General features: G+C 41.0%; 1 protein-coding gene across 2 annotated transcripts in view; it reads right to left on the bottom strand.

Annotated features, from left to right (window-relative positions):
* The window catches only part of Astn1 (astrotactin 1), a 340652-nt gene that overhangs the window by 98550 nt on the left and 215191 nt on the right, over positions 1-26911 (bottom strand). For both annotated transcript variants that reach the window (XM_042258386.2, XM_042258385.2), the window contains exon 9: positions 4442-4516. In XM_042258386.2, coding sequence (XP_042114320.1) covers positions 4442-4516 — 75 coding nt within the window. The remainder of the gene's footprint in view (positions 1-4441; positions 4517-26911) is intronic.

The following is a 26911-nucleotide window of genomic DNA, read 5'->3' as shown; positions in this document are numbered from 1 at the left end:
TTATTAATTATGAAAGTTCGGCCTTAGCTTAGGCTTGTTCCTAACTAGCTCTTATAATTTACATTAACTCATTTATAGTAATCTACATTCTGCCACATGTCTCGTGGCTGTTTCTTCTACTCCTGAACATCCTGCTTTCTCTGCATCTCCTGATGTCTCCTCACCCCTCTTCTCCCAAAGTCCTCTCTGTCCCTGGAAATCCCACCTAACTTCTTCCTGCCTAACTCATGGGTGAAAAACCCATGAGGTACAAATTTAAGGAAGACATTGGTGAAGCTAATCCTTCATGGTAAACAGGATGTGAGCTAACCTCTGAGTCGGATGACCAAGACATAGTTTCCATGAGAAGCAGAAGATGAACTGCTCTATTAGTTAAAAAGCAAAGCAATGTAGTCTCCTCCAGTCTGTGGTAGAGTCAAGGTGAAACCCCATAAGGGAAGCCAAGTTAGATGTGGAATGAAACTAACACTTACTGAGAACTCTCAAAAAGGCAGGCACTTGGCAGAGCTACTCATTTATCATGATGGCCTTCTCTAGTGAGTTCTTCGGTTCCATTTTACAAACACACCATCTAATATCATAAGGAGGTCAGTGACCTCTCAAAGGTCAACTCTTTGTAGAAAAGAAAGATGGAGTTGGTCATATATGAATCCCAGCAACTTGACAGCCCGTGATGGCTGGTGCCTATGAAATTCTAAAACTTTCTTTCATCCGCAAAATCTACTGAACAACTCCAAAAACCAAATATAGTCTAAGCTGTTAGAAAAAAAAGCTGTGTCCTGAAATCTCATCTGTCCCTCATTCATGCAAATTTGGCAGGGATGACTTTAAAAACATCACCCAAAGGAAGTCAAGTGAGCATCTGGAATGCTCTCCCACGTTGGGCCTTCTCCAGAGACAGCTGGTGGTGACCACTTCTTTTGAGGAGTCAGTTTTATGCTGCTGAAACCCAGCTAGAAATTTCTGTCCAGAGGCAAACACTCATTAGCCAGTGTTGGACAGAGTACGCCTATGGACTCCCTCATTTGGTGCAAAATAGAATGTAGGAAAACATAATAGCCCTTGACCTGGCATCTTTACTCTTCCCCAGGCCAGTTTTGTCTAGGACAAGGTATTATTCTCAGGGATGAAGTTACACACTTGAAGGGAAGGTTACAGAGACTCTAACCTAGTTCTTGGCACAAGAGAATTCAGTGGAATGGATGGATCATGAGCCACCATGAGGATGTCTTTGGTGTAAAAACACAGCTGAGTGAACCAGGGCCCTCTTGTATCTACCTTGGGATTGATGACTTTCAAAGTTGGGTTCACTATCCATAGCCTTTTCTTGTCTGATTTCAAGAGCTTGGGAGATACCTAAAATAACTGCCTATAAATACCTGCCAAAGGCCTACTACATGTTCAAAATTGTGTCAAATCCATAAAGCTCTTTCTTCAAGAAAGTAACCATCTTATTCATAGCCATGTTAAAAATAAGTCTAAGGTAAAGTAATTGACAATTAACTACTATAGTCATTCATTGTGAAACGGTACAGAAGCTATATGTCAGTGTTTATCAATCATGGCTGTAGATGAAATTTGCCATGATGTCTTTAGAAAGTATTCATTCCCTAGGTACAACTCCCAGTACTTTTGAATAAATTGGTTTGTGCCAGGTGCTTTGGTCCTTATAATGCCTAGGGATTAGCACATAGGGCCAGGGATAAAAGACCACCTCTTGGGCAAGTCTAAACACTTTCTTTGTCATGCCTATCAAGGTCATACCTACAGCATCTGAAACAGCACTTTGTAATAATGAATGTTCAAGAGATGACAGATGTGGAGACCTGGTTTGGACCATGGAAATGTTCAATGTTTATATTAGGAGTAAAAGATGAAATCTTGCTGAATGATAGAAATGATAGAGTATGAGAAAATAGGGGCTACATTGAATTGGAGAGAGTAGAAGATAGATTTGACTAAGAATGGAGAACTCCATAGGAGAAGAGCAACTTATTTAATAGTGGAATGTCGACATTCAGTGGTGGAAAGATTTGACTGCCAGAATTTAAACTCTATTTCATATGTTAGAGAAATATGCAGTGACTTGGAATTAATTACGATAAAAATCATGAATCAGTACAACAACAAATAATAACCAATTTTCGTCACTGACCAGATCACACTTTTCTCCGAGTTTCCATTGGTAAATGGTTGACTTAGATGCCAAAACAGTTTTAATTTAACAGTGCCCCAGATAAGCAAAGCACAGCCCATCTTATTCATTTGAGAAAAGAGTTATTGCTGTGTTAGGAACCAAACTTGCTAATAACATATTGATCACCCCACTGGCTCCTGAGGCAGTGAAGTCATGGATTAAACCACACACCTGCTCCCCTCTCTAGTAGTGTGTGGCTGTCACATTCATTTGGCAGCCAACAGGTTTGAAAAAAAAATGATGCTTGTAGAGATGAAACATATTTTCATTTGCAAGTTCTGCTCTTATAGAGATTTGACTAAACCTTTGCTTTTTACTATTAATTTACAATTTGTAAGAAACAGAGACCTTATTTATGTTAATCAATGAAACTTCTCATGATTTTCCATCCCCCCCTTTTTTTAACCTTCAATGGTCCTGGCAGTTGAACAATGAGAAAATTGGGAAAAGTCATCCAAATGAAAAAACCAATATTAGAAAATTTAAGTATAAGGAATATTGCTAATTTCCCTTTGAATGGAAGTATTCAAATGCAGCCAGTAGCCGGCATCATTAACTTGACCCTGGGAGAGACACTCAGGAGACTGAAGGGCCAGTAGAGGCCATTTGAAGAAGAGGTCATGTAAATGTGAACTGTAGCTGTGCCCATCCTAAGTCAGGAGGAGGGATGGCACAAATTGCATGTGGTAATGGGCTCAAGAGGGTAAAAGCAGAGGCATAAATCAACACCAAAGCTAGGTGTGATTGATAGAGAAAGGGTTAGAGAAGGTAGAAATAAGTGAGCCTCAGCCGACTGAATGACTACAGTAACAAGGAAGCAAGCTCTCCACCTGTCTTCCATCTGTGGTGATAATTTGTTTGTGAATAACAAATAAGGCTTGCCTGAAGATCAGAGTGTGGAGCTAAGCCACCAGTTAGCCATAGTGGCCAGGCAGTGGCGGCACGCACTTTTAATCATAGCACTCGGGAGGCAGAGGCAGAGGCAGAGGCAGACGGATCTCTGTGAGTTCAAGCCACACTGGGCTACACAAGATTGATCCAGTCTGAAAGAGAAACAGAGCCAGGCAGCAAAGGCATATACCTTTGATCCCAGTACTTGGGATCTCATGCCTTTAATTATAGCACTAGGGAGGTGGAGACAGGAAGTGATATGGTCCGGTGGAGAGAGAAATATAGGGCGGGAGGAGACAGGAGCTCAGCCTCTTTCAGGCTGAGGAGTTGTCAAGGTAAGAGATATGGCTGGGGCTTGCTCCTTTGTCTCTCTGATCTTTCAGCATTTACTCCAATTTTGTATTATTAAGACCGACTAGGATTTGTGCTACAGCCACCACTCACCATCTTTCCAGCAATGGCATGTAGTAATCGAGCTCATTCTTTGACAATATCTGCTTGTGAAGGTCTGTTCACTTCCTCCAAAAAGTGGGCTTGCTCATGGAATAAGACAAAGACCATACTGCCAGGCCAAGCACAACCTCTGGCTCTAAGTAGGTACGTGGTAAATGTGTGCTAAGTGAAGAACAAAACTGACTACAGGAATGAACAATAAGATCTTAGATTGGAAATAAGCTTGTGTTCCAGAAAAGGCCTGGTGTGAATTAAATTTTATGAAAATTCAATAGTTCATGGCTGGCACCCAAATTCTCCCTTCGCTTGTGTGTCTTTGTAATATGTGCTATTACCAGATATGCAGGTAGAAATTGGGAGGGACTAGAATCATCAGATTTGATCAGGAGGGTAATAGATAAAAGAAAATAATAATAAGGTAGAGTTTAAAATGGAGGAAGGCAGGGGTGGGAGAGATTAATTTTGAACAACTCAAGACTCTATGAGGAAGGTGCAAATTAGATGTAAAGTGGAGAGGCAGAAACTGACATTAATTGCCTGTTCTGTGCCAGATTTTGTGCTGGGGACTTTCCCTGTATTATCTCATATATCCCTCACAATAATCCAGCCAGGCATGCAATACAGCCCCATTTAACAAATGGGGAACCTGGAGGCTCAGAGAGTTTAAGCACATTACTGAAGCTCACTGAGCTGGGAAGGAATGAAATTGGACCCAACCAGAATCTCTCTGACTTCACAGCCCTCCATGCTGCCACCGGTATGACTTGGGTCAAGCACTTTTGTTCTAAGTAGACAGAACGAGTCCAAATGTGTCCCATGTTTAACAATGGAAATGTTCAATGGGAGGTGGAGCACTGGGCCTATAGACATACACAAGCGCATCCTTGGATGTGAACGTACCTGAATATTTTATCAGAGGGCTGCTCTCCCAAAACCAGGTCAAAGCCTCGTTGAAATATTGTGTAAGGCCAAGGCCTAAAATGAGAAACATCATTCAATTAAAGTCCATTCAACAAACACTCTCTTCATGTCAGGTACTGTGCTAGGTCCTAAGGACCCAAAGAAGAAGAGTATATATTCCTTGCCCTCAAGAAGCTCATAAATGTGAGCTCATGTACAACTTTGAACTCAGAAAAGGGACCAAGAACAAAGTTAGTATTAAAAAAACAAAAACAAAAACAAAAACAAAAAAACAAATCACTGAAGTACCAAGAAAGCAGAAATTGTAAAACATGACATTGTTGCTATTTAGAGTAAGATAGGACTCAGGCACAATTTACACTTTTTCTGTTGTACTTTCACAGAAACCTATATTTGCTTTACTTAAGAAAGATGGGGGCATGATATATTTACAAAGCCAAGTTCTTTGAAACTAGGCATTTCCATAGTCAAAGCCTGTTCTGCTACTGAGCCAGTTGTTTGAGTAAGATGGATAGTTTGCCTTGCTGACTCCACCTCTTCATTTGCTAAATAAATGAATACATAAAAATAATGAGTTAATAACAGCAACTTTACAGACCCTCAAGAAGATTAAGCAAATTTTAGGTCAAGGGTCATAGGTCAGACTCTTCACTGTTTCCTCTCACTACTCAAAATGATATGAGGGTCCTTCGTGTTTGAGACATTCCAGATGTATCCAAACATTTTTAATGACCCTCATACAAAGAGAAGCAATTAGTTCTTCTCAAGTCATTATCAGCTCCACCCTGCTAGCAAACATCTGGGTAGTGGCAAGCATTCTAGAAAGTAGAAAAAGATCTCTTTTAAACAATATGTATCTTTTTGATAGCTCAGCCATGGAAATCCCAAATGACCTATTCATTCCAACAAGTCTTAGTAAAGCCTAGAACTTGGGTTAAGTACTGAGCTGTTGTGTACACTGAGTGGGCTTAGTCTTTCAATCATGGAGCATAATTATGGAATAGTCTCATAACTAATCCAATTACTGAGCATTTATTTTGGCTATTCCTTTTTTTCCTGAGGGCTACAAAAAGTCAGAGAATATAATTATTATTTGGTGCTAAATATAATACTAATCATTAACTCTATGGTTGCCAGTGCAAGGCTTATCATCCAGGAGACAGAATTGGGGGAAATGTGAAGGATTGTTCTTGAATGTCACATTGATAGTTGAACAGCACTGGCATGTAAAGGGATAGAATGTCTGGACTACTGCAGTGCCCAAGATTGTGCTGCACAACATAAAATGCCCCCATGTCCTGCAAGCTTTTGAATGTCATATGGCCATTTTGCTTAAGTGTTTAAAACTGTGTATAAATCTGAGCCCAAATGTTAACTCCATTAACACATAAACACAAAGTAAAGCTAGCACTGTTTTAATATGAGATCCATTTCAGGTGCGTAGCTATTATGCAGATTGAGGGGAATTTATACATTGTATAATCATTGATTCATCAACACAACATATACTGGTTTGAGTTTATTTTGTTTTGTTATTTTTCAAGATAGGGTCTAATGAGGTGCAGGCTGGTCTCAAACTCACTTCATAGCTGAGGGTAGCTTCCATGTCTTGATCCTCCTGCCTCTGCCTCTGAAACATTAGGATTACTGTAGGGTACCAACACCAGATGCAATATAGCATATCTTTATCAGACTCCATTACTCTTATTATATATCACATATTCATTATGCCTTCCATTAAGTAAATTGCATTATGTACAAATGTCTGTAGTGGCACTTTTTTTGTGCTGTAATACAATATTTACATGTTAAAAACTGTTATTATGCCACTATAAATTACTTTGCTATTTCTCACTTAATTACTACTAAAGCATTCTATTTGCTTGCAGAAATTTTGTATGCACAGCTCATATTATTTATGAACAGTATAAGAGATTTTTAAATGGTTGTTATCAGATGGGGTGTTGGGCTAAATCAAATTGAGAACCATCAACTTAACCTAACCAGCTAACCTATTAAAGCTGCTGGAGAGCCTGTGCTTTCCAGCGAGAGGAAATGGGGTCTATTAGGACTGTATAAGGGTTAAGACAGTACATATGTGTCCATTTTTATGCTTACTATTTATAAATACTTTCTTCCTAGGATTCAATTTAGAAATATTCAAGGCTTCAAAAGTATCCAAACACTGCAAAATGAATAGCCCCCACATCAAAGCAACAGCTCCCCCCACCAGATGTTATCTATGTGTTTGTTCCTTTCATCATAGGTGGATGCAGAATAGCATTTGAATTTGCTTCTGTTTGGCTGAATAGTAAGTGATGTCTCCTGAGCACTACAAAATATGAACCAATTCGATAAAATACCAAATTTATGAGGAGAAAATGACCCAGCTGATCCTAAACTAGTCAATTAAAAATAAAGAGACGTGCTATTTCATTTTTTTCTTTGGGGGCAGTATCATATTCACTTAATATTGTTTAATAATTTTAAATAACATACATTTTGCCTTCAAGTCATCTCTAGGTTCAAAACTGGTACACTGTGGAACTGGAGTAAATTCTTGGCATGGTTCCTAGGTTGTTTGAAAATACATTTTGAGGAGGCAAATGGCAGGACTGGATTGATTACAATGTGAATACAAATTGCATAGGATGACTTAGACATACACACTTCTGTCTTCAAGACACAGTCAATGAATCGGCGAGCTTGGAGACACGTACGCAGACATCTGCATGCATCTCTGTGAAAGCAGAAGAGGCCTCCAGCTCTTGATTCACTCAAAGCAAAAGCAATTCATGTAGGGAGGGCTCAGATATTCAGTATATGAATCCCCTCTCACATTTATAGGCAGGAGGGCAGAGCAGTTGGAACATAGATTCTGGAGTGAGTCTGCTTGATTTGAATTCCAGGACACCAACAATACCTATAATGACCTTGGGCAAGTTCCTTAACCATTCTGTATCTTTATGTCCTCATCTGTGAAATCAGGCCAACAGCAGTAACTGTGTCTGCCTGGTAAGGTTGTTACGAGGAGGAACTAGTTCATATAATTATGTGCTCAGAACAGTGCCTAGCATTTAATGAGTGTCATAGAATCTGTTATTAAATATGTTAAATTTGCTAATTGCCTGGATCAAATATAAATCTTATAATGAGTGATTTCTCAATGTCGTCAGAGCAATGGTTCTCAACATGTGGGTCGTGACCCCAATCGAGTCACATTTCAGTTATTCTGTATATCAGATATTTACATTATGATTTATAACTGTCTCAAAATTATAGTTATGAAGTAGCAACAAAATAACTTCATGGATAGGGGGTCACCACAACATGAAGAACTGTATGAAAGGGTCGCAGCCTTAGGAAGGTTGGACACCACTGTCATATAGGAAGGTGTGTCTTGCCCCATGGTACAATGCAATGCCCGCACAGGCTATAACTCAGACACATTTGAATTTGCAGGAGAGGAGACAGTTGTGAGCATGGGCAAACCAAGCCTGCCATCCCCCAGGGGAGCTAACTGTTCAGTATTGACACTCATCACCAAGACACAGGGAAGAGAACATCATAAAAATCCCTAGAGAATTCAGGGAGTTGCTGATCGCACTAGCAAAGGAATAAAAAGAAACATTTATTTTCTCCCCGTTAATCAGGGATGATCTGCCAAAGATGGGGATTCTAATTTGATTCATTTACCAAATATTTCTGGAGGTCTATTGTGTGTTAACTGTGGTACTAAGCAACAGGAATTGGAATAAGAAGATTTTTGCCCTCCGAGGACTCTGCAGTCTTTCTGAAGAAACACATATTCGCTTAGATAAATAGTCGAGAGTGTTAACAGGGAAGAGGGGTGGAGTGACAGGAAGCAGGCTACATGCTGGCTGGGCCATCCAGAGAAGAGAAGGCTGTGTGCTTGGCAAGGCCTGGAAAAAATGGTGGGGAGCTTGGCTCACAGCACTGGGGTGGCTACATCGTGATTCGGGAAGAGCAGGAAGTAAAGAGGAAGTAGATATAAAAGCACCAAAAATACTCTGAAGCCGAAGAGCTGGGACCAACCCCAAATAGAAAGGTTGCTGTTATTAGAACTCCTTGAAAGAAAGAAAATGCTCTGGCCCAACACAAGTGTAGCACGAATCCTAAAGGATCTTATTATAAAAACAAACCCGGGAGCTAGATATTGGGGTGAATGCTGGAAGATCAGAGAGACAGAACAAGCCACAGCTTCCTCACCTTGCCAGTTCCTCAGCTGATCCTGTTTCCTCAGACTGGATGCCTCTCAGTTGAACTGTGCTGCTCAAAGCCCAAAAGCTTAACCAGGCTATAGTTCTTCCTCGTCCTCACACCTTAAATACCTTTCTGCCTCCTGCCATTACTTCCTGGGATTAAAGGCGTGAGTCACCATGCTTGGCTGTATCCTTGAACACATAGAGATCCAGGCAGATCTCTGCCTCTGGAATGCTAGGATTAAAGGTGTGTGCTACCCCTGCTTAGCCTCTATGTTTAATATTGTGGCTGTTCTGTTCTCTGACCCCAGATAAGTTTATTAGAATGCACATTATTTTGGGGAACACAATGCCACCACACACAAGGAAACTTATTCCAGCTCAGAGTGGAGCCTTCTCTTGAGGTTAGAAGCCAGGTCAATAGGCTGTTAGAAATGTCCTGCTCCTTCCTTTGCTGCTCACACCATGAGCTTTGTCTTCTCCACATGGCTAGAGGATAGGGTGGATGCCTTCAGCAGCCCCAGCTCAAGTCTCCACAGGCGACCTCAGAAGAGAATATGTCCTCTCCGTCATTGGCAAAGCAATAACCATGGAATAATTGCTTGATATATCCTAGGTCTCTCTATCAGATTGTGGGCCAGGACGCAGAAGCATCTAAGCAGGTTACAAGTCACTCTGGTTCTTCAAGGTTAAAGCTGGGAGATGGTAGACACTGTTAATCAAGCCAGAGATTTTTCACCTCAGCTTTTACTGTTCTGGTGCCTCCAGCAGGACTGACCATCACTGCTGAGTAGGGTAGACCAGGGCAGGGCTAGCTGTATGGAGAGGGCACTGGACCATCTTACAGGCAGTGTCAGGCCACAGGTGGTACAGGGATCTGCCATAGAAGGAGCTCTTAATCTCTTGTCTCCTATTGGATCTGCAGCCTCTATTATTCTCTGTGCTGCACTGGGCAAGACACCTGCACTGTTTTGGGTCAGGAAAATAGGCAGAATCCAAAGTCAGAAAATAGCTTTTGTTTGCTTGTTTGTTTTTACTCGTTACATGCTTTTTATTCTGATAAATCGAGGCCATAAAACCTTCCTCTTCCATATGAGTAGCCTCAGATGGCCTCCATGTAGGCTCACCCAAGCCAACTCAGCAACTGTCTTGGAGTCGTTGTTTCAGACAGAAGCAGGGTGTGAGCCACCACAGAACTCACTGGAATGGTGGCATGGCAGCCAGAAGGGTCCACACGCAACTACACAATCAAAAAACATTAGCAACCCATCATTGGATTTCTTTTTCTGTTTATGTATTAGGTAATAGCCGCAGCCTATTCAGTCTTCTCTATGCACTGACAATTTCTCAGCTTTCAGCTTCTGTTCACAACTCTCTCTTTCCCCTGCAGCCTTAAGAATTTTACCCCTAGTCCTAAGGATGTGTCAGGCCATAGATGAGTCGGCTGTGGACTTGACGGGCTGTTTGGCCTGATTTCTGGTTACTGTGACATTTCCTCCACTGTGCAACAAAGATTTCAATGAATAAGAAGAAACCCTGTATGATCAGCCTGCTATGTGTGGTGCTGAAAATTCTCTTCCTACAGGCTCTTTCTCTACAAAAAGGGACTACTGTGTTCTACACGAGCATCCTTTATATGCCCAAGTGCTAACTCAGATTTCCTATTGAATAGGGCCTGGAAACAGAGATCAAAGCCTTTGGTCAGAATATCAGGTGATGAACATTATTGTAGAGGGCATCAAAAGTGAATGGTGGGTAAACGAGTGTCTTTATCCCAAGTAATAAGCATAATAATGGTTAATAGTGACCAAAGTATATGTGATACCTTGTGGCCTCAGGGTCTTTGCAGATACTTTTCTACCGAGAATTCTGTCTTTCCCCAATTTATATTACTCTTAATTTATACCATTAGGTAGTACTAATAATGCTTGAACTAGTAAATAGTACATTTCCCACTGTCATCATTGTATGTTGTAGATAACTAACACTATGTAGCATATTGTATACCATTTAAGTTTAGCTTAAGAATGCCATCCTAAAATTCGAGCTCTTTTCCTCACAGAATCTAGAACAATAATAAATATATTAAGTATTCAGGTAACATATCCCCCTCACCATCTGTAAAGGTCATGATAACTGGTATGTCCTTTGTAGTCACTGCATCACACAAGTGATTGAGGGTTGGACAGACCTGGCTTTAGTCCTGGGTGAGACGTCACTGAACTGTACGACTTCAGTAAGTCACTTGATTTTCACAACCTAGTATAACCATCTATAAAATGTGCAGATGTCAATCAATGGACAATTTCAGAGCCCATTTGAGGCTAGTAGTCATGGATTTATGATACTTGTCAGCAAGGTCGGCAAATACAATGGCTGTTGAATTTAGTGAGTGTTAGAATATTTCGACGGATAAAATAAAATATGTGGATAAAACCTTACTTACTGTATTAGAAAGAATTCAGTTGTGTGGGACACATTAGTACTTGATTGCCAAGGAACACATCTTTAGTACAGCTTATGACACATAGAATAAACTTAATAATACTATTTGCTATCCATTATAATTCACATTTCCTTTTAGGAATAGAGAATGCATTTCTAATGTCATATATAAAATTAAATTGTGATGATGGTATATTTTATAAACTTGTTATCTTATAACATACAAATCTTATGGACTGTAAAATTAAGTGTTCATGAGATTGCAGCCATTGTTCAATGTTTATTCATGGGTAAACACATTGATTAGTAGTTTTGATATGTAAAATAACATGGTTATCAGTAACTGGTCAAGCAGCTAGGAGTTGGGCTCAGGAGCTAGACTGAGCAGTTTCATAGCCAGGTTCACCAACTGTTAACTCTATGACTTTAGAGAGTCCATTACTTGATATCATCAAGCCATTCTACCCATTTCTCCACGTTGCTATTGTCATGTCACACCACCTCCCTCCTATCACCCTTCACAGTCTGCATCTTTGTCCTTGCCAAGGTTTCTATCATTTTTAGTGACTCCAGTGTCCACTAAAATGGTCCTTTCAATGCTTGTGCTGGCTAGCTTTATGTGAACTTGACACAAGCTAGAGTCATCAGAGAGTAAGGCATCTCAGTTGAGGAAATACCCCCACAAGAATAGGATGCAGGCAAGTCTGTAGAGGATTTTCTTAATTAGTTATTGTTGAAGCAGCCTCAGCCTATGGTTGGTGATGCCACCCCTGGGCTGCTGGTCCTGGGTTCCACAAGAAAGCAGGCTGAGCAAGGTATGTTGAACAAGCCAGTAAGCAACATCCCTCCAATGGCCTCTGCATCAACTCCTGCTTCCAGATTCCAGCCTTTTTTGAGTTTCTGTATTGACTTCCTTCAATGAAGGAACTATGATGTGGATATGTAAGCCAAATAAACCCTGTCCTCCCCAAGACGATTTTGGTCATGCTGTGTCATCACAGAAATAGAAATCCTAACTAGGACAATGTTCAAGACACTCCTCTAATGATCTTGTCTCTTTCCTTCATTCCCACAATCACTCCCTCACTTGCTAATATTTGAAACCCACCACTGGTTTTGAGTTCAAGAATCCCAATATCCAACCCTCATCATTCACCTTCTTGCCTCATTTCTAATGTCTGACAATATTCTATTGTCCTGAGATAGAAAGTCCATCCAACCACCATTTCCCTGACCTCTACCCACCTCATATACTCTCTTTTTCATAAATTAAGATTAAATTCTGTCATTAATTACTATAATAATCCCTTATCATGTTGACCTCAGTCCCCACATCTCTGCACTGCTTCTACATACTTTTCTGGAATACTTCAACACTGGTTAAAACCCATAACCACGTGGCTCCATTCAGTGTCACACAAGAGAATGCAGCTGGCAATCATACTGTTGGTCTCATTGTAAATCCCTGCCTATTAATTTCAAGTGTGTTCTGAATACTTCCTTCTGGTCAAGTTACATTTCTTTTGTCCATTCACTCTCTCTCTCTCTCTAGACCACTATTTAATACTTCTTTCTCCTGGGACCTCTGACACCTGCCCCTTTATCCTTTAGCTAATATCTTCTTTCTACACAACCGAGAAAAAAAAAGCAATCTGATTTAAAACTTCCCCCATCACATCTGCCCATTGCCTGTTCTGTGACTATTGCTTGGCCTCCTGATGATAATGAGGCATGGGAAGCTTATGTTTCCGACTAGAAGGTGTATCCGACCACCCTTGGCATTGTACAGGCAATGGACTGTAAGGCAGAAGACCTACATGGAATCTATACTCCAAACTCTCTTCGGATCTTATGGCATCCAGCAAAAAAAAAAAAAAAAAAAAAGAGCACCAGAGAGCCCCCACTTTCTTCATATGTACCCTTGATATTGTTGAATGAAGTATGCATAAATAAATTTCAAATCATTAAGAATCTTGGATTTAATTTTAATTCAACTTTTTGCAGTAGTTTTCATTCTATATTTTATGTGTGAATATGAATATGCTTTACATAAATTATTTTATTTAAAGATAGAGCAGTGAGAAACTGCCACATTCCTGCCTGTGTGTGATTTGATTGTCTCCTCTATAAGAGTACTTATGCCATCAACTGCACACAGTGAAATGCTTTCTTTCAAAGATGTGCAACTAACATCCCATAACCCTAGGATAAATACATTTTAACTATTATGGTCAAAATTGCATTAAAATGGTGGTTCTAAATGTTACAATGAAAATTTTAATCTTTGTACTGGGTGAACATTATGTGTGCATGTGTGCTATGTGTGTGACCACAGGCACACATGTCACAACACTAATACAGAAATAAGAGGACATTCTCAGGAGCCAGTCCTCATCTTCCACCTTGTTTGAGACAAGGTGCCTCTTGTTCACCTGTTCACTGATGAATGCACAAAGTTAGTCCACCCAGAAGCTTCTGGAAAGCTGTCCTCGTGTCCTTCTCCCCACAGAAGCACTGGGATCACAGATGCTCCTGCTGTGCTTTTGTGTGGGTTCTGGGGATTTGATCTCAGATCCTCAACCTTGCACAGCAAACACCTTGCCCACTGTGCTGTCTTCCACCCCTTAAAATGAGGTTTTACATGCGGAAAGTTTTACAAGTATATGAAAGGATTCTGAAAATGCAACAGTGAATAAAATGTACTTTTCCTCTTAGATTTTAGGATCCTGGGACATAACTTTGACCCCCACGCCCCCCATCACCAAAGTAGCAATAAACAAAAATATATGTAGTGGTATTTGCTCCATGTATGACCTTGGGCTATATGGTCTGAAGGAGGCGGTGCTTCTTGCGGTTGTACATGACCTCTTAAAAGAGAGGAGAGAGGGATCACATGATACCTTCCTTTTGTTTTATTTTATTCTGGCATTTATTTCTGTCTGGCATGATTGGATTCCAGACAGCCTGGGAATTGAACCTGGGTCCTCTGGAACATCAGTCAGTGCTCTTAACCACTGAGCCATCTCTTTCTCTCCTTTATAAAATTCACACTTGGCTTCTTTTCTTTGTGGAAAAGAGCAAGTTGCAGAATATAGGAAGTGAACTCCACTTTGGCTCCTAGCACCTGACTTATAGGTAGAGACTCTACATGGTCTTTGAGTTAAGAAGCATCATAGAAGGCAGAGGCAGAGTTCATGTGTCCTCAGATGGGGAGAGTTGGCCTCAAGTTCTCCTGAATATTTTGGGATTCAGGATTTTTTAAAGCAAAAGGAGAAAAAAAAATCTTGAATGAGTCAGAAGAGGCTGGTAATAGTAGCTGCTATTTATTGAACACTTATCATGTGTCAGGCAAGCACCACACTCAGAGGCATCCATGTAAATCTCATAGCCTCCTACAAAGCAAGCACCTCAGCTATGTAGCCATTACGCTCAAACTGCAGAGGTAAGCAGACCTGGTAAGGTTCAGTCAGTTGCCTAAGGTTGTATGGCTAGTAAGGGGCAGAGGGGAGGGATATCACGTACCACATGTTCCACTTTCGGTCATGGCCTGTTCTCTTTATCTCACCACCATGGAATGAGAGCTATTGGAGAAAATGTATAAATATGGGTCTTGGATCTAAATCCAGGAATTCTGGATAACCATTGGCCTTGATCTCTATGTGGAGACCATCCATTGGAACAGAAGTTGTCTTCAGTCCAGAGGAAGACTCCCCTTTTCCTTGGCCTGTATTTTCTAGGGCAAGTTTAGATGGCACACATAGGATTAGAGTTTCTCTGTTCCTCTTGAAATAATTCTGTTCCCCACATGGACACTGAGTCTCCTTTATCTCTACAAAACTCAAAAGTGACACTTAGCAAAACATTTCACAAACTTTAGGGTGCATCAGATTTACCCCTGATATGACCATAATGATTCTAAATTTAGGATTCTCTCATTCTGCACATCTAGGGTTGGGCTAGATATAAATATTTTGGAAAGAGAAGCAGATGATTCTGAAACACACACTCCAGAGAATTACTGATCTATCAGCCAAGCCAACCTTTATATATGAATTCGGTGTTTTATAAAATATGACTGCCATTGAAGCAGAAATTGTAATGCATCCTAAGAATTCAATGAAATCCATTTATATGATATTGAATGATGAATGATATTGAGGAATAGATCATATTGAGTTCTTTATTGATAAACTAAGATATCTCAAATCACATTGATGTCATATGTGATGTAGATTTATTTTTATAAAACCTGTCAGTCATTTTGATTTCTGTAGATCAACATTTCCATCAATACAGTATGTCTTAGTCAATGTTAGACACCATGATCACAGCAACTCTTAATAAGGAAAGCATTTAATTGGGGCTAGCTTATAGTTGCAGAGACCCATTATCAGCATGACAGGAAGTATGGCAGCATGTAGGCAGGCATAGTGCTGGAAAAGCTGAGCATTCTACATCCAGATCAGCAGGAAGCAGGAAGGAGAGAGACATTGGGCCTGGCTTGAGAGTTTGAAACCCCAAAGCCTACTACCCTCTAGTGACACACTTTCTCTAACAAGGCCACACCTCGTAATCCCTGTCAAGTAATGTCACTCCTTAATGACCAAGCATTCAAATAGATGAGCCTATGGGGGCCATTCTTGTTCAAACCATCACACAGCATTACACAAAATTTATGTTGTTCTACATGTATGAACACATCCACAAATACAGGTGTTTACATACGGCCATGCAGATTTGACTCAAGCCACATGCCCAATCAAAGAAGTCATATTACTCATATTGCACAGATACAACATTTCTTATGGGGTTTGGAAGCCAGATAACTGGTGGGACTTAGAACTGCTGTACTTTTCTCTCTTACCCCCCCCCCCCCCCGGCATGTGCTACAGATAAGAAAGCACTAAGACAGAACACAGCCAGCTGAACGCAGTCCCCTTGAAGTTCTCCACTAGGCCTGCAGTCATTCAGACAAGCCAACCCTAAATGGTCTTGCCATAGTCCCTGCATTGTCTGGGGCCCTGGAGTCAGACAATCTCTATTGAAGCCCAAGGTCTAGGTTTGAGTACCTTGCCAGTCACAGTTTGCCAGGCATACAAAGCTGACACAAGTAATATACTTAACCCTTCCGGGACTCCTGTTTTTTGTGGAACGATGATAATAATCAAAGACTATTTCTCATGGAACTATAAGAAGATTAAATGAATGAATAAGTAGAAATTTCAGGACAATAACTGAAGTAGAGTTGTCATTTTCTGAATTAAAATTTTCCCACCTTTTCTCCATGGATTCTGCATCTAGAGGCTTAATAGGTTTGTACTCTAGGCTAATGCAACCAGGGTCTCAAGTTCAATCTTCCTAAAAGCTTGTTAGTCTCGCTTTCTCTGCATAGCCTGCTGTGTGTCCCTGACATCCAACTTTAATCACAAATGAACAAGATAAGAACTTGGCAATGGATCTGCATAAATTCACCGCCATCCAAGTAAAATGGTTCAACATCTACTGTGGCAGAATGTGACCTCCTAGTACAAGAGAAGCCACAGACCTTGGGCTTTCTACTTCAGCACAGATGCACACATTAAGTTCCTGTGAGAAGTTAGATGAGTAAATAGTACTAACTCAAGAGATGGGAGATGAATAAGGGCACAGAATTTACAGTGGGAGGCACAGATCATGTGTTTCTGTGATCAATCATGTAAATAAGCCAGAGAGGAATAAAATAGCCATCAAGAAACACAATTTCTATTTTACTATTTTCCCAAAACCCTCCCCTATCTACCAATTTATTTCAATTCAACATACATTTAGCAAGTTTTGCTTTTAATTGAACTGCTCAACCATTTATTCATTTATTTATGTACTTGAAAATATTAATTAACCAATTGCCACATAAAAAACACTTTGCTAAACACTGTTAAGGGACACTGAAATGATTAATAGACGTTCTTTGCCATCAAGGACTTCATTAATGTACTAAATCATTCCCTAAGCATCTATTATGCACCTCTGATGAACAGCCACTGTGGAAAGTCTGGGACACAGATAAAAGGCTGGGTCCTTGTCCTGGATCATGGTCCAATGGGATAAAGATGACAAGTAAACAAACCATGGCATTTAGTTTGTCAATTGTTATGATTAAAGAAGTAAAAGCCACGATTTATTGTATATTAACTAATAATCACTGAGCAAGTGCTTTACACTTATTATATCAACTCTCATTAAGAACTATAGAGAACAGCTACTTTATTGGTCCCATTTAATATATGGTGAAAGTAAGGCTGAGGAAAGCTAAATTACATTAGCCCAAACTTGCAGCTAATGCGATAGAGTCAGGGTTCTAGTCCAAACTCTTGGGAGCCAGAGCCCTTTCTGTAATGCTTGAGAATTCCCACCACCCTGTCCAGCAAAAGAACAGAGGAAATTTGGAAACTGGTAAGTTAATGGGGTTAGAACAGCACCTAGATCCTTGGAAGAATGAGATACTCCAAGTGAAATGGAAACAAATGGTCCCAGAGGAAGAAAAGATTACATCTAGTTCAAAGGTCATAGAAAAAAAGACCTGCAGGAAGAGCCAGTTTAGATACACTTTGGAGAATGAGCTGAATCTAGGTGTTTGTGGTGCAGAAGGGAGAGAAGACTTGTGGCAGAAGGAACAGTGAGGACAAAGGCATGGGACAAGTGGACACGAAGGGACACCAGAAACAACTAAGGGAACTGTCATCTGCAATGTAAGGTAAGGGCTGTTCATAGGTGGGGAAATAAATCACACAGGCATATGGTGATGGTACCAGAAAGTGAATCTCTACTTTTGTGGCAAGTAGAGAGAGTGATAGATTCTGAGTAGAGGAGTAGTTCAGTCAGGACTTTGCATTTGGGACAGCAGGACGCATGGATTAGAACAATTCTGGGATAAAGTAATAGCTGACATTTCCCAACCAAGATGTAAAAGATGGATGAAATTGGTGGTAGATGTGACTCTGAAAGAGACATTGCCTCCCAGAGCATAGTCTCTTGGTGATTGCTCAAAGCAGTAGTTGAGGAATAAGGCATAGTTTAAGGTGACTTCTGGGTTCAGAGATAAAAGGACCATGTCAATGATTCTGCCACAAGTTAAGCCAATAGTTCCAGAGGAAGGTGCTTGAAAGGAGCATGGTCAGGAAAGAAGAGCCTCTGTGATAAGGCAAAGGCTAAGCTCTGGGCTGGAGACTGCATAACTTTCTGTCTTTAAATCCATACCCAGACCATTTGGGTTCCTGCATGATGTCATCCTGCCCACTGGCTAATTTTACCTCTTGCCTTTACCTCCTACCATGGTAGCTGACAGTTCGTAGAGGGACTCATGTTGTCCTTCTCCAGCACCTTCCAGACTTGGAAAGCTCCTGTCATCCCTGCTGGCCTGGCTAGTATTCCTCCCTGATAACTCTAGCTTGTGTCAAGTTGACACACAAGACCAGCCAGTATATTCTTAATCATTGCAGTATAGGTACCCCAATACCTTATCCATCAATGTGTCTGTGGCCTGCAGTAAAACTAAGTACATAGTCAAAGCCCTTGGAGTGGTAAGGAGACAATACAGAAAGAAAAACTACAATTAATTATTTGAGTGATTGTAAATTAAGTGTGTGATATTAGAGCATTTTTTATGAATATGAGGTGTGGAATAAAAAGAAGAAGAGAGATTACAATTTGAGCGTAAAGTTTAAGGCAACCATTCTAACTCCAGCATCCACAGATTCATCAAGAAACTGATTACAAAGACAAAACCATTATATGGTACATTTTCCTTAGGAAGTTTAGGCAATGAAAGTAAATCAGAAAAATGTTAACTGATCAAGGGCTTCTTTGACATTTGGAAAATGATTAGAAGATGACTGGGTATAACAGAAGATACAAAAATGGCTGGCTAGGGGTGAGACTACAGAAATTAGAAAGTTGAAGAGTCCAGCTGGCGAGGAGAACTATTACCCTGAACACATACTAGAGTAGGGGAAGATGCAGTGAAGGAGAGCCAAAAATGAAAAGAAGATGAAGGAACTCAGGCCAGACTGTTCGATCTGAGACTAGGGGAAGATGAAGAACAGGAATATGACACAATGCCAGAGGAACAGGAAAGGCTTTTTGCCATATGGGAAGAAATAACACAGTAACACTGGTGTAAGCCTCTACATGGACTTTAGAGTATTGATGACTCTTCTATGGAGTCTGCTTAGCTCTAGAAAGTTCCAGAGCAGAGCAGCAAGAAGAAAGCCACTCCAGACAAGGCTTGAGATATGCCAGACAGAGGGGGCAGATGATAAAGGGAACAAAGATTTGGGGGGGGGGTACCATAAATACACTTTAGAGATAGCTTTTCACATGGTCTGGGCTGCTTGAGGGAGCAATGGAGTCAGAGAATTGAAAGTGGAGATGGTGGACATTGAGAAAGAATGTCCAAGTGTGGAGTTTGGGGAAGGTGGAATGGAGCAAACAGAATCTCGGGAGGTCATAGAGATTTCCAGGGTTTCAAAGCTGAAAGGTGTACTGTACTGAAGTTTATATACCCAGTAGAGCTCAGAACATGAGCTTACTTGGAAATAAGATCTCTGTGGATATGATTGGTCAAGAGATAGCCAGATCTGTATAAAGTGAGCCCTAGTTCCATATAAGAACTTGGCACTATGTATAAAGACATGGACACACATAGGGAGGTTTGTCGAGCAATGTAAAGATGAAGGCAAGAACTAAAATGTGGAAGCCTTAAGGCCAAAGAGTGCCTGGAACCCAAGAAGCTGGGATAGGTAAAAGGGACCCTTCATGAGGTAGCATGGCTCTTCCACTACAAAATATTTCTGTTGTTTTAAGCTACTTGGTTTGTGGCACTTTATCACAGAAACCTCAGAGGGTTCACATACATAGTAAAGTGTACTAAGTGGAGAGATGCTTGGGATGTTATGGCTACAAAGAAGAAAAGCATCACTGGATCACAGAATGTTTTGCAGAGAAAGTATAAGAATTCCAAAACTGAATGATAATTTTCAGTTGGTTTGTCCCAAGTGTGTTGGGTGGATGCTCTGTAGACACGGAGAAAGCATTATAGGGAGTTACAGAGATTTAGCCAACAGGTTCTGCTGTTCACCAACAGCCAGGATGTTCGCCCTCAAGATGGGGCCAGAGGTAGGAAGCAGAGCTTGTGGTTCAAGCATAGGGAGTTAGATTTGTTTGGTGAAAAGTAGCAGTTGTAAAATAGTGGCAAAAAGAAGTGTGGTTGAGAAGTAGAGAGAGGAGCTGTTGGGAAACTCCAGGGGTCCTTAAGAGGGGGAGCAGAGATGAAGGAGAGAGGCAGTTCAACTCAGCTCGATGTTGAGTTGAGGAAATAGAATCTATAGGATGGTGATGGATTACACTTGGGAGAGGGGAAGAGGTAGGAGCCTGACGGTGTGATGGCTTGATTCACTATGCTGGGGGACTCAAAGGGGCAACATGTTGGAATTAAGAGTTCAGGTTTCTGATAGAGGGAGTTTGGATTTTTTTTTTTAAGCTGGGTAGCAATGAGCTAGTAAGAGGCAGAAAGTGAACATCTGGGCTTATGTTGTGGTATGTGGTGATATTTTATTTGTGCTGAAATGTGGTGATTATTTGTATGTTAATAAATAAAGTTTGCCTGGAGATCAGAGGACAGAGCCAGCCATAAACAAAACAAAAGTCATGCAGTGGTAGCTCACGCCCTTAATCTATTCACAATGGTAAGCAGAGACTCTGTGTGTTCAAGGACACAGCCAAGCATGATGACATGAGCCTTTAATCCCAGTACCAACCATAGAGACCTGGAGGTTTCTACAGACAGGCAGTGATGAGGAAGTGAGGTGGCTGGGCTAAGAGCCAATGAGAAGGCAGAACAACAAGGCAATAAAGGAGCAGGTTAGACAGGAAGAAGCTGGTTCTCTTGGGAAGCTATGGCAGCATGGTGAGCTAAGGTTAGTTGGTGGCAATTCCTATTTCTCTGATCTCCACGGCTTTTACCCCTGTATTTGGCTCTCTGTTTCTTATTTAATAAGACTGTTTAGAAATTTGTCTGCAGTGGTAAATCAAAAGGTTCTTAAATTGTAATCTAGGAAAATCAAAGGAATAATAACAACAAAAGAAGCATCCAACAAAGATGTGACTGGAAAGGGCAAGTGAGCAGAACAATGGGAGAGGACTGAGCATGCACCATACGGTCATGTAAGGTAAGGAACTCTACCCTGGCCACACCCTGAGGCTCAGTGGTAGGATACACATGTGACAGTGCCTTTGAATTTTCTTATACATGGAAAAGTCCCGTGACTTATGTGGAGCTTGTGTAGAAAGACACTGGAAGAAGACAGACAGCAAGATTCCAAAAGTGTGGCTTTATTAATGGCACTAATTCTTGTAATGAGGCCCTGATCGGTAAGGGTCAGAGGAATCGGGACGAATACTTCAATTCAGTGATGGCTTCTTGGCAAGGCTCTAGTCAAGCAGTGGATTTCTAATTTCAGCATGCATCCAGATCACCCGAAGGGCTTATTAAAATGCAAATTTGGGGCACCCACCTCAGAACTTCTGAGTCAGTAGGTTTGAAGGGAGCTGAAGAACCTGCATTTCTTGTAAGTTCTGCCGTACTGCTGACCCTGCTGTTATAGGAGGGTATTTTAAGGATCGTGGTGTTAGTGGTTTTAACAACTAATCACTGGCTACCTGAACTACCTGGCATCCTGAAACACCTGGAAATGTCTGACTTAGTGTGCTCTAGAAGAGGCATAGACACGGACTTATTTTCATTTCCCCAAGATTTTTAAGGTGAAATTGAGAATAGTCAATCAACTACAGAGCACGTAACCAGATATACATGGAGAGGTGAGGCCTGGGCCTTGAAGAATGCATGGTTCATTGGGTGAATACTTAGGCATGTATTTATGCAACACCAGGGAAGTAAGTAATGGGGGAGCATGCACTGAGGGTGAAGAAATGGAAAGCAAAAGAAATCCAGAGAGGATCGCTGAGGTGGGGTTCCCCAAAGGAGGCTAGACCAGAAAACAGAATGGACTTGCCCAGGGTTCCCAATGGAAAGGAAGACAGCAATGATGATGCTGAGGTGTGAGTTCTAATGATAAAAGGGGGGCTCCATCCCCCTTAGGGAAAGAGCTTTGAGAATGATTGACAATGGGATCAGGTTTGCTAAGGTATATGGGTAAACAGGACAGATGTATGAGGGCCTGGGGAAAGGCTGGACAAGCTGGCAAAAGGCACGTCAGTGAACAGCACACAAGCCAAGATCAGGATTCAGCCCCGCCCACCAGAGAGTTGTGGAGAGCCCTGAGGACACCACGCATTGCCCTGTCATTCCCATTGGACTCTGTCTGCAGTTGAAGATTTCCTCCTAAAAATCACAATAACTGGTGTCTTCTTGTTATTTTTCATGTAAAAGACAGATAGGAAAACATAATTCGGACTCTTGGTCTTGTTAGCCTTGCAGCAGATTTCAATCCCTTTTACTTATTTATGGGCCTATTTTTCCCAAGTGGTCCCTTTTCCCTGGTATATTTGTAAACACATTTTTATTCCACTTAATCCTTTTGGCAGCATTAACTCATTCTGCACTTGCTGCCCTTATCTTTCCTTTGAAGGATGTTCACAAACATAGTTAAAGCTCACACATACTTAGTTGTAGTGGCTGTTTGAACCAGGCCCTGAAGCACTGCCCCTAGTGAGGCAGCTGTAACGGTTACATCTGCCTATGACCTTGAGATACATGCCCCTGGGGCGTGGCTACTCGGGGGGGGGGGGGGGAACTCTTAAGACATGGGATGCATGTAGGCAGCTATCTTTTTCTTACCTCATGGTTTTGGATGCTGAGACCTTTGAGCAGACAGATCAGCGTGGGACATAGCTCGACTTTCCTTGACCCTACTATAAATCTCCCGTGGTTGTGAGTTAGCCCCCAAATAAATTTCTTTGCTCATTCAATAGACTCTGTAGATTAACCCCATTGTCTGGTGCCCACCTCCCCCATGTGGGAGTGTGGGTTAGCCATTTGCAGCTGTTTACCCGCAGAGAGAGCTTCCCTGGATCCCTGCCCACAGGCTCTGTGAGCAGACACTGCAATCTGCTGGTACCAATGTCAGCATCAGATCTGCATTGTAACCAAGTGAGTATTGCTGCCTCCATTTTCCCTCCCAAGTGGCCACATCTGCGTCCCTCACACTGCGGCAGACTTGCATCTGTTCCTTAATTTGAGCTATTGCATGGGTACCAGCACTTACGCACTGCCTCGGGTCCACATTACTATCCCTGTGCACCCCGCCAGGTCCCATACATACCACTGAGTACACCTAGTGCATGTGAGCATGAGAGGAGGCTGAGTGCCCACCCCACTGGCCTCCATTTACTGAGCAGCTTTACCCACCTCCATAAGCTCCCACCCTGCCCAACCACAGCTCCACTAGTGACGCACAGTCTTTCCAGGTCCTGTGGGCTGCAGCTACCGCATACCTCCCATGGTTCCATTCATCACACGCAAGGGAGCAGCTAAGTCTGATCTGCTGCCACCTAGCACCTCCATGACAGGCTGAGTGTGCCCCCAATGACTCCACTCATAGTGTGCAAGGGAGCTGCTGAGTCTGGCCCACAGCTATAAATCCTCTATCCCATAGGTGCACAGCCTGTTGTGGCACACACCACTAGGATTTGCTTCATAGCTCCTTTAAGCCCAATACAGGACAAGGCAGGTCTTTGGAACACATTTCAGGACCTGCTTCAGCGCTATACCTGTGACACCTCTTGGCCGAACAGCGCTACTACACCCAAAAAACTATCAGGAGAACTGGGACACCAGCCCTCAAGGATTCATCTAAGGTAAAATTACTTGATAATCTAAGGTAAAATTACTCAATAATTTTACACCTTAAAACTGATGAATAAATAAACAAATTAATACAAATTTCTTCACAAATTTTGAATATTTCTCAGAAAATATTACATCTGAAGAATTAAAAAATGTTTTGCTTGTATGATGAATGAATTTTTGCAGGACATATACGACCTTCCTGGGACATATATAATATTCACTATTATGGTATTTAGCATGATAATTCATATTATATCATTGAAAAATAGCCTTAATAATAGCAACAAAAATGAGGCATTAATGGGACATGATACAGGCTTTACAAGGTAGTAATGAAGACTTACATAAAAGGATTCTTTCTTTGGAATCTGCTGACTTACCACAAGAACTTCAGTCCATTAATAATAACTGTACAACTAGACTTAATTCTATTGATAATAAATATGAATAGTTAATGAATAAAACTCTTCAGAGCAATGTTAATGCTATTTAGATAATTTATAAGGAGGAGAGATTATTACTAATGGATAAAATAAAGTCTGGGATGGTATGTTTCACAAGAACATAAAAAGTTACATGATTCCATGAAATCTCTCAAATCCTTTACAATAGAGGAATTTCAAACACTGCAAGAGACCATAGTTGCTTGATATCAAGGTCTGGAAGAATCTCAGTAAAGATGGAAAGGAAACTACTAAGGAAAAGGGCAAGACCACACAAGTCATAACATCTCCAGGTGACTCTTATACAATGACTTATCCTGTCACCATCTGTGAGAAAACAGCAAATGATAAACATCCTGGGCCATATGTAGAATATATTTTGTAACCTATTCAAGTGAGAGATTAAAAAAAAATTAAGGAAGTGGTGGTCACCTGTAGTATAAACTCAACATATGTAAAACAGATGTTAAATACATGGTCTTCTACAAATAGAATCATACCAGATGACTGGAATCAGCTAATATCAGCTGATTTACTATATAGTCAACAGTTACAATGAAAAAGCTGGTTAAGAGAAGAAGCCAGAACCCTGGAACAGCAAAATTCAGAGGTTTTGAGATCTCCCAAGATCAAATTCTTGGTGAGGGCCATTTTGCTGATAGAAATGTACAAGCTACTTTTGATAAGCATATTATATCCCTATCCTGTACAGCAGCTTTAATCACTTGGGGGTAAATTCCAGAACCAGAGAAACCAACTGAGCTATATATGAAAATTTTCCAAGGGTCACAAGAACCATTTACTGATTTTTTTCTTTAACAAAGGCTGATCATGGCTATAAACAGGGCAGTATCAGACCAAGGACTAAGACAAGTATTAACTGAATCCTCGGTTTTTAATGATACTAATACAGAATGCAAAAGAATATTTACACCTTTAAAGGTCAAGTCAGCACCTTTGGAGGAATGGATTCAATATACAAATGTGTTGAGTCTCTTAACTATGGTAATGAGGCTTGGGTAGAAGAGGTAATTTCCAGAAGTGTAAGGAGGCCTCAAGGTACCAAATGTTTTAACTGTGGTGCACCAGGTCATATGAGAAGAAATTGCATGCAGGGTGCTCCTAGAAGCAATACTCCTTCTAAAATAACCCAAACAGGAGACTCCAACCTTCTGGATTATATAGAAGATAAGGCAAAAGCTGACATTGGACCAATAATGAATGCAGATCAACAACAGATATATGAGGCTGTGGTGGTATTGTGTTCCCCAAAATATTGTGCACCCTAATAAACTTATCTGGGGTCAGAAAACAGAAAAGCCACTAGATATATTTAGGATAGGCAGTGATAGCACACGCCTTTAATCCTAGCATTCCAGAGGCAGAAATCCATGTGTTCAAGGATAGAGCCAAGCATCTTTAATCTCACCTTTAATCTCAGAAAGCGAGCCTTTAATCCCAGGGAGTGGTGGTAGAAAGCAGAAAGGTATATAAGGAATGAGGACCAGAAACTACAAGCATTTAGCTGGTTAAGCATTTGGCTGGTTAGGCTTTCAGGCTTTGGAGCACAGTTCAGCTGAGAGCCATTCGGATATGAGGACACAGAGGCTTCCAGTCTGAGGAAATAAGACCAGCTGAGAAGTTGGCCAAGTGAGGTTAGCTGTGGTTTGTTCTGTCTCTCTGACATTCCAGTGTTCACCCCAATACCTGGCTCAGGTTTGATTTTATTAATAAGAATTTTTAAGATTCATGCTACATGAGGCAACCCTTTACTGGTGAGAAATGACTCAGGAGGCCTCTCACAGGCCCCAATATTGAACATGGCCCATACATTTCTAGCCACTGTGGAGGAAATTCTTCTCTAAAACAATTAAATAATCCAGTGTATAAAGGAAAGAACAATACTGCACTGGATAACAGAATAACTCTGATAGATGGATCAAAAATTCCCCCAAACATGATAAAATGAATATTTTGCCAGACTTCCATAAACAAAGACAAAAGCTTAGAGTATGAATTAATGGCATTGTTCTAGAGGGCCTGGTAGACACAAGTGTAAATGTGACTATAATTACATCAAAATCATGGCATCGTAATTGGCCTCTACAAGAGGTAGATGTCCAATTTCTAGGGATTGGAACCTTATCTCAGGTCAAATAAAGTTCAAGATGGATTGAGTACATAGGTCCAGAAGGACAGAGAGGAAGGCTGAAGCCATATGTGGCAAATGTAGCGTTGAAACTTTGGGGCCAAGATCTGTTACAGCAGTGGAATACCCAGATTAAAATTCCTCCAATCTCAGAAATGGAATACAGACCAATTCACGTTTCTAGGAATAACATTATAAAATCGTATAAAAAAATAGCCACCAACCATTCAGGCTATACATAAACAGAGTACAACTGCTGTTGAACTCTCAGAAGTACCAATAGCCTTACCTTTAAAATGGATAACTGATAAACTTGTCTGAGTTGGACAATGGCCTTTGACAAAG

Source organism: Peromyscus maniculatus, chromosome 11 (genome assembly GCF_049852395.1).
Source record: "Peromyscus maniculatus bairdii isolate BWxNUB_F1_BW_parent chromosome 11, HU_Pman_BW_mat_3.1, whole genome shotgun sequence".
NCBI classification, from domain to species: domain Eukaryota; kingdom Metazoa; phylum Chordata; class Mammalia; order Rodentia; family Cricetidae; genus Peromyscus; species Peromyscus maniculatus.
This window is presented reverse-complemented; position numbering and strand designations above follow the sequence as displayed.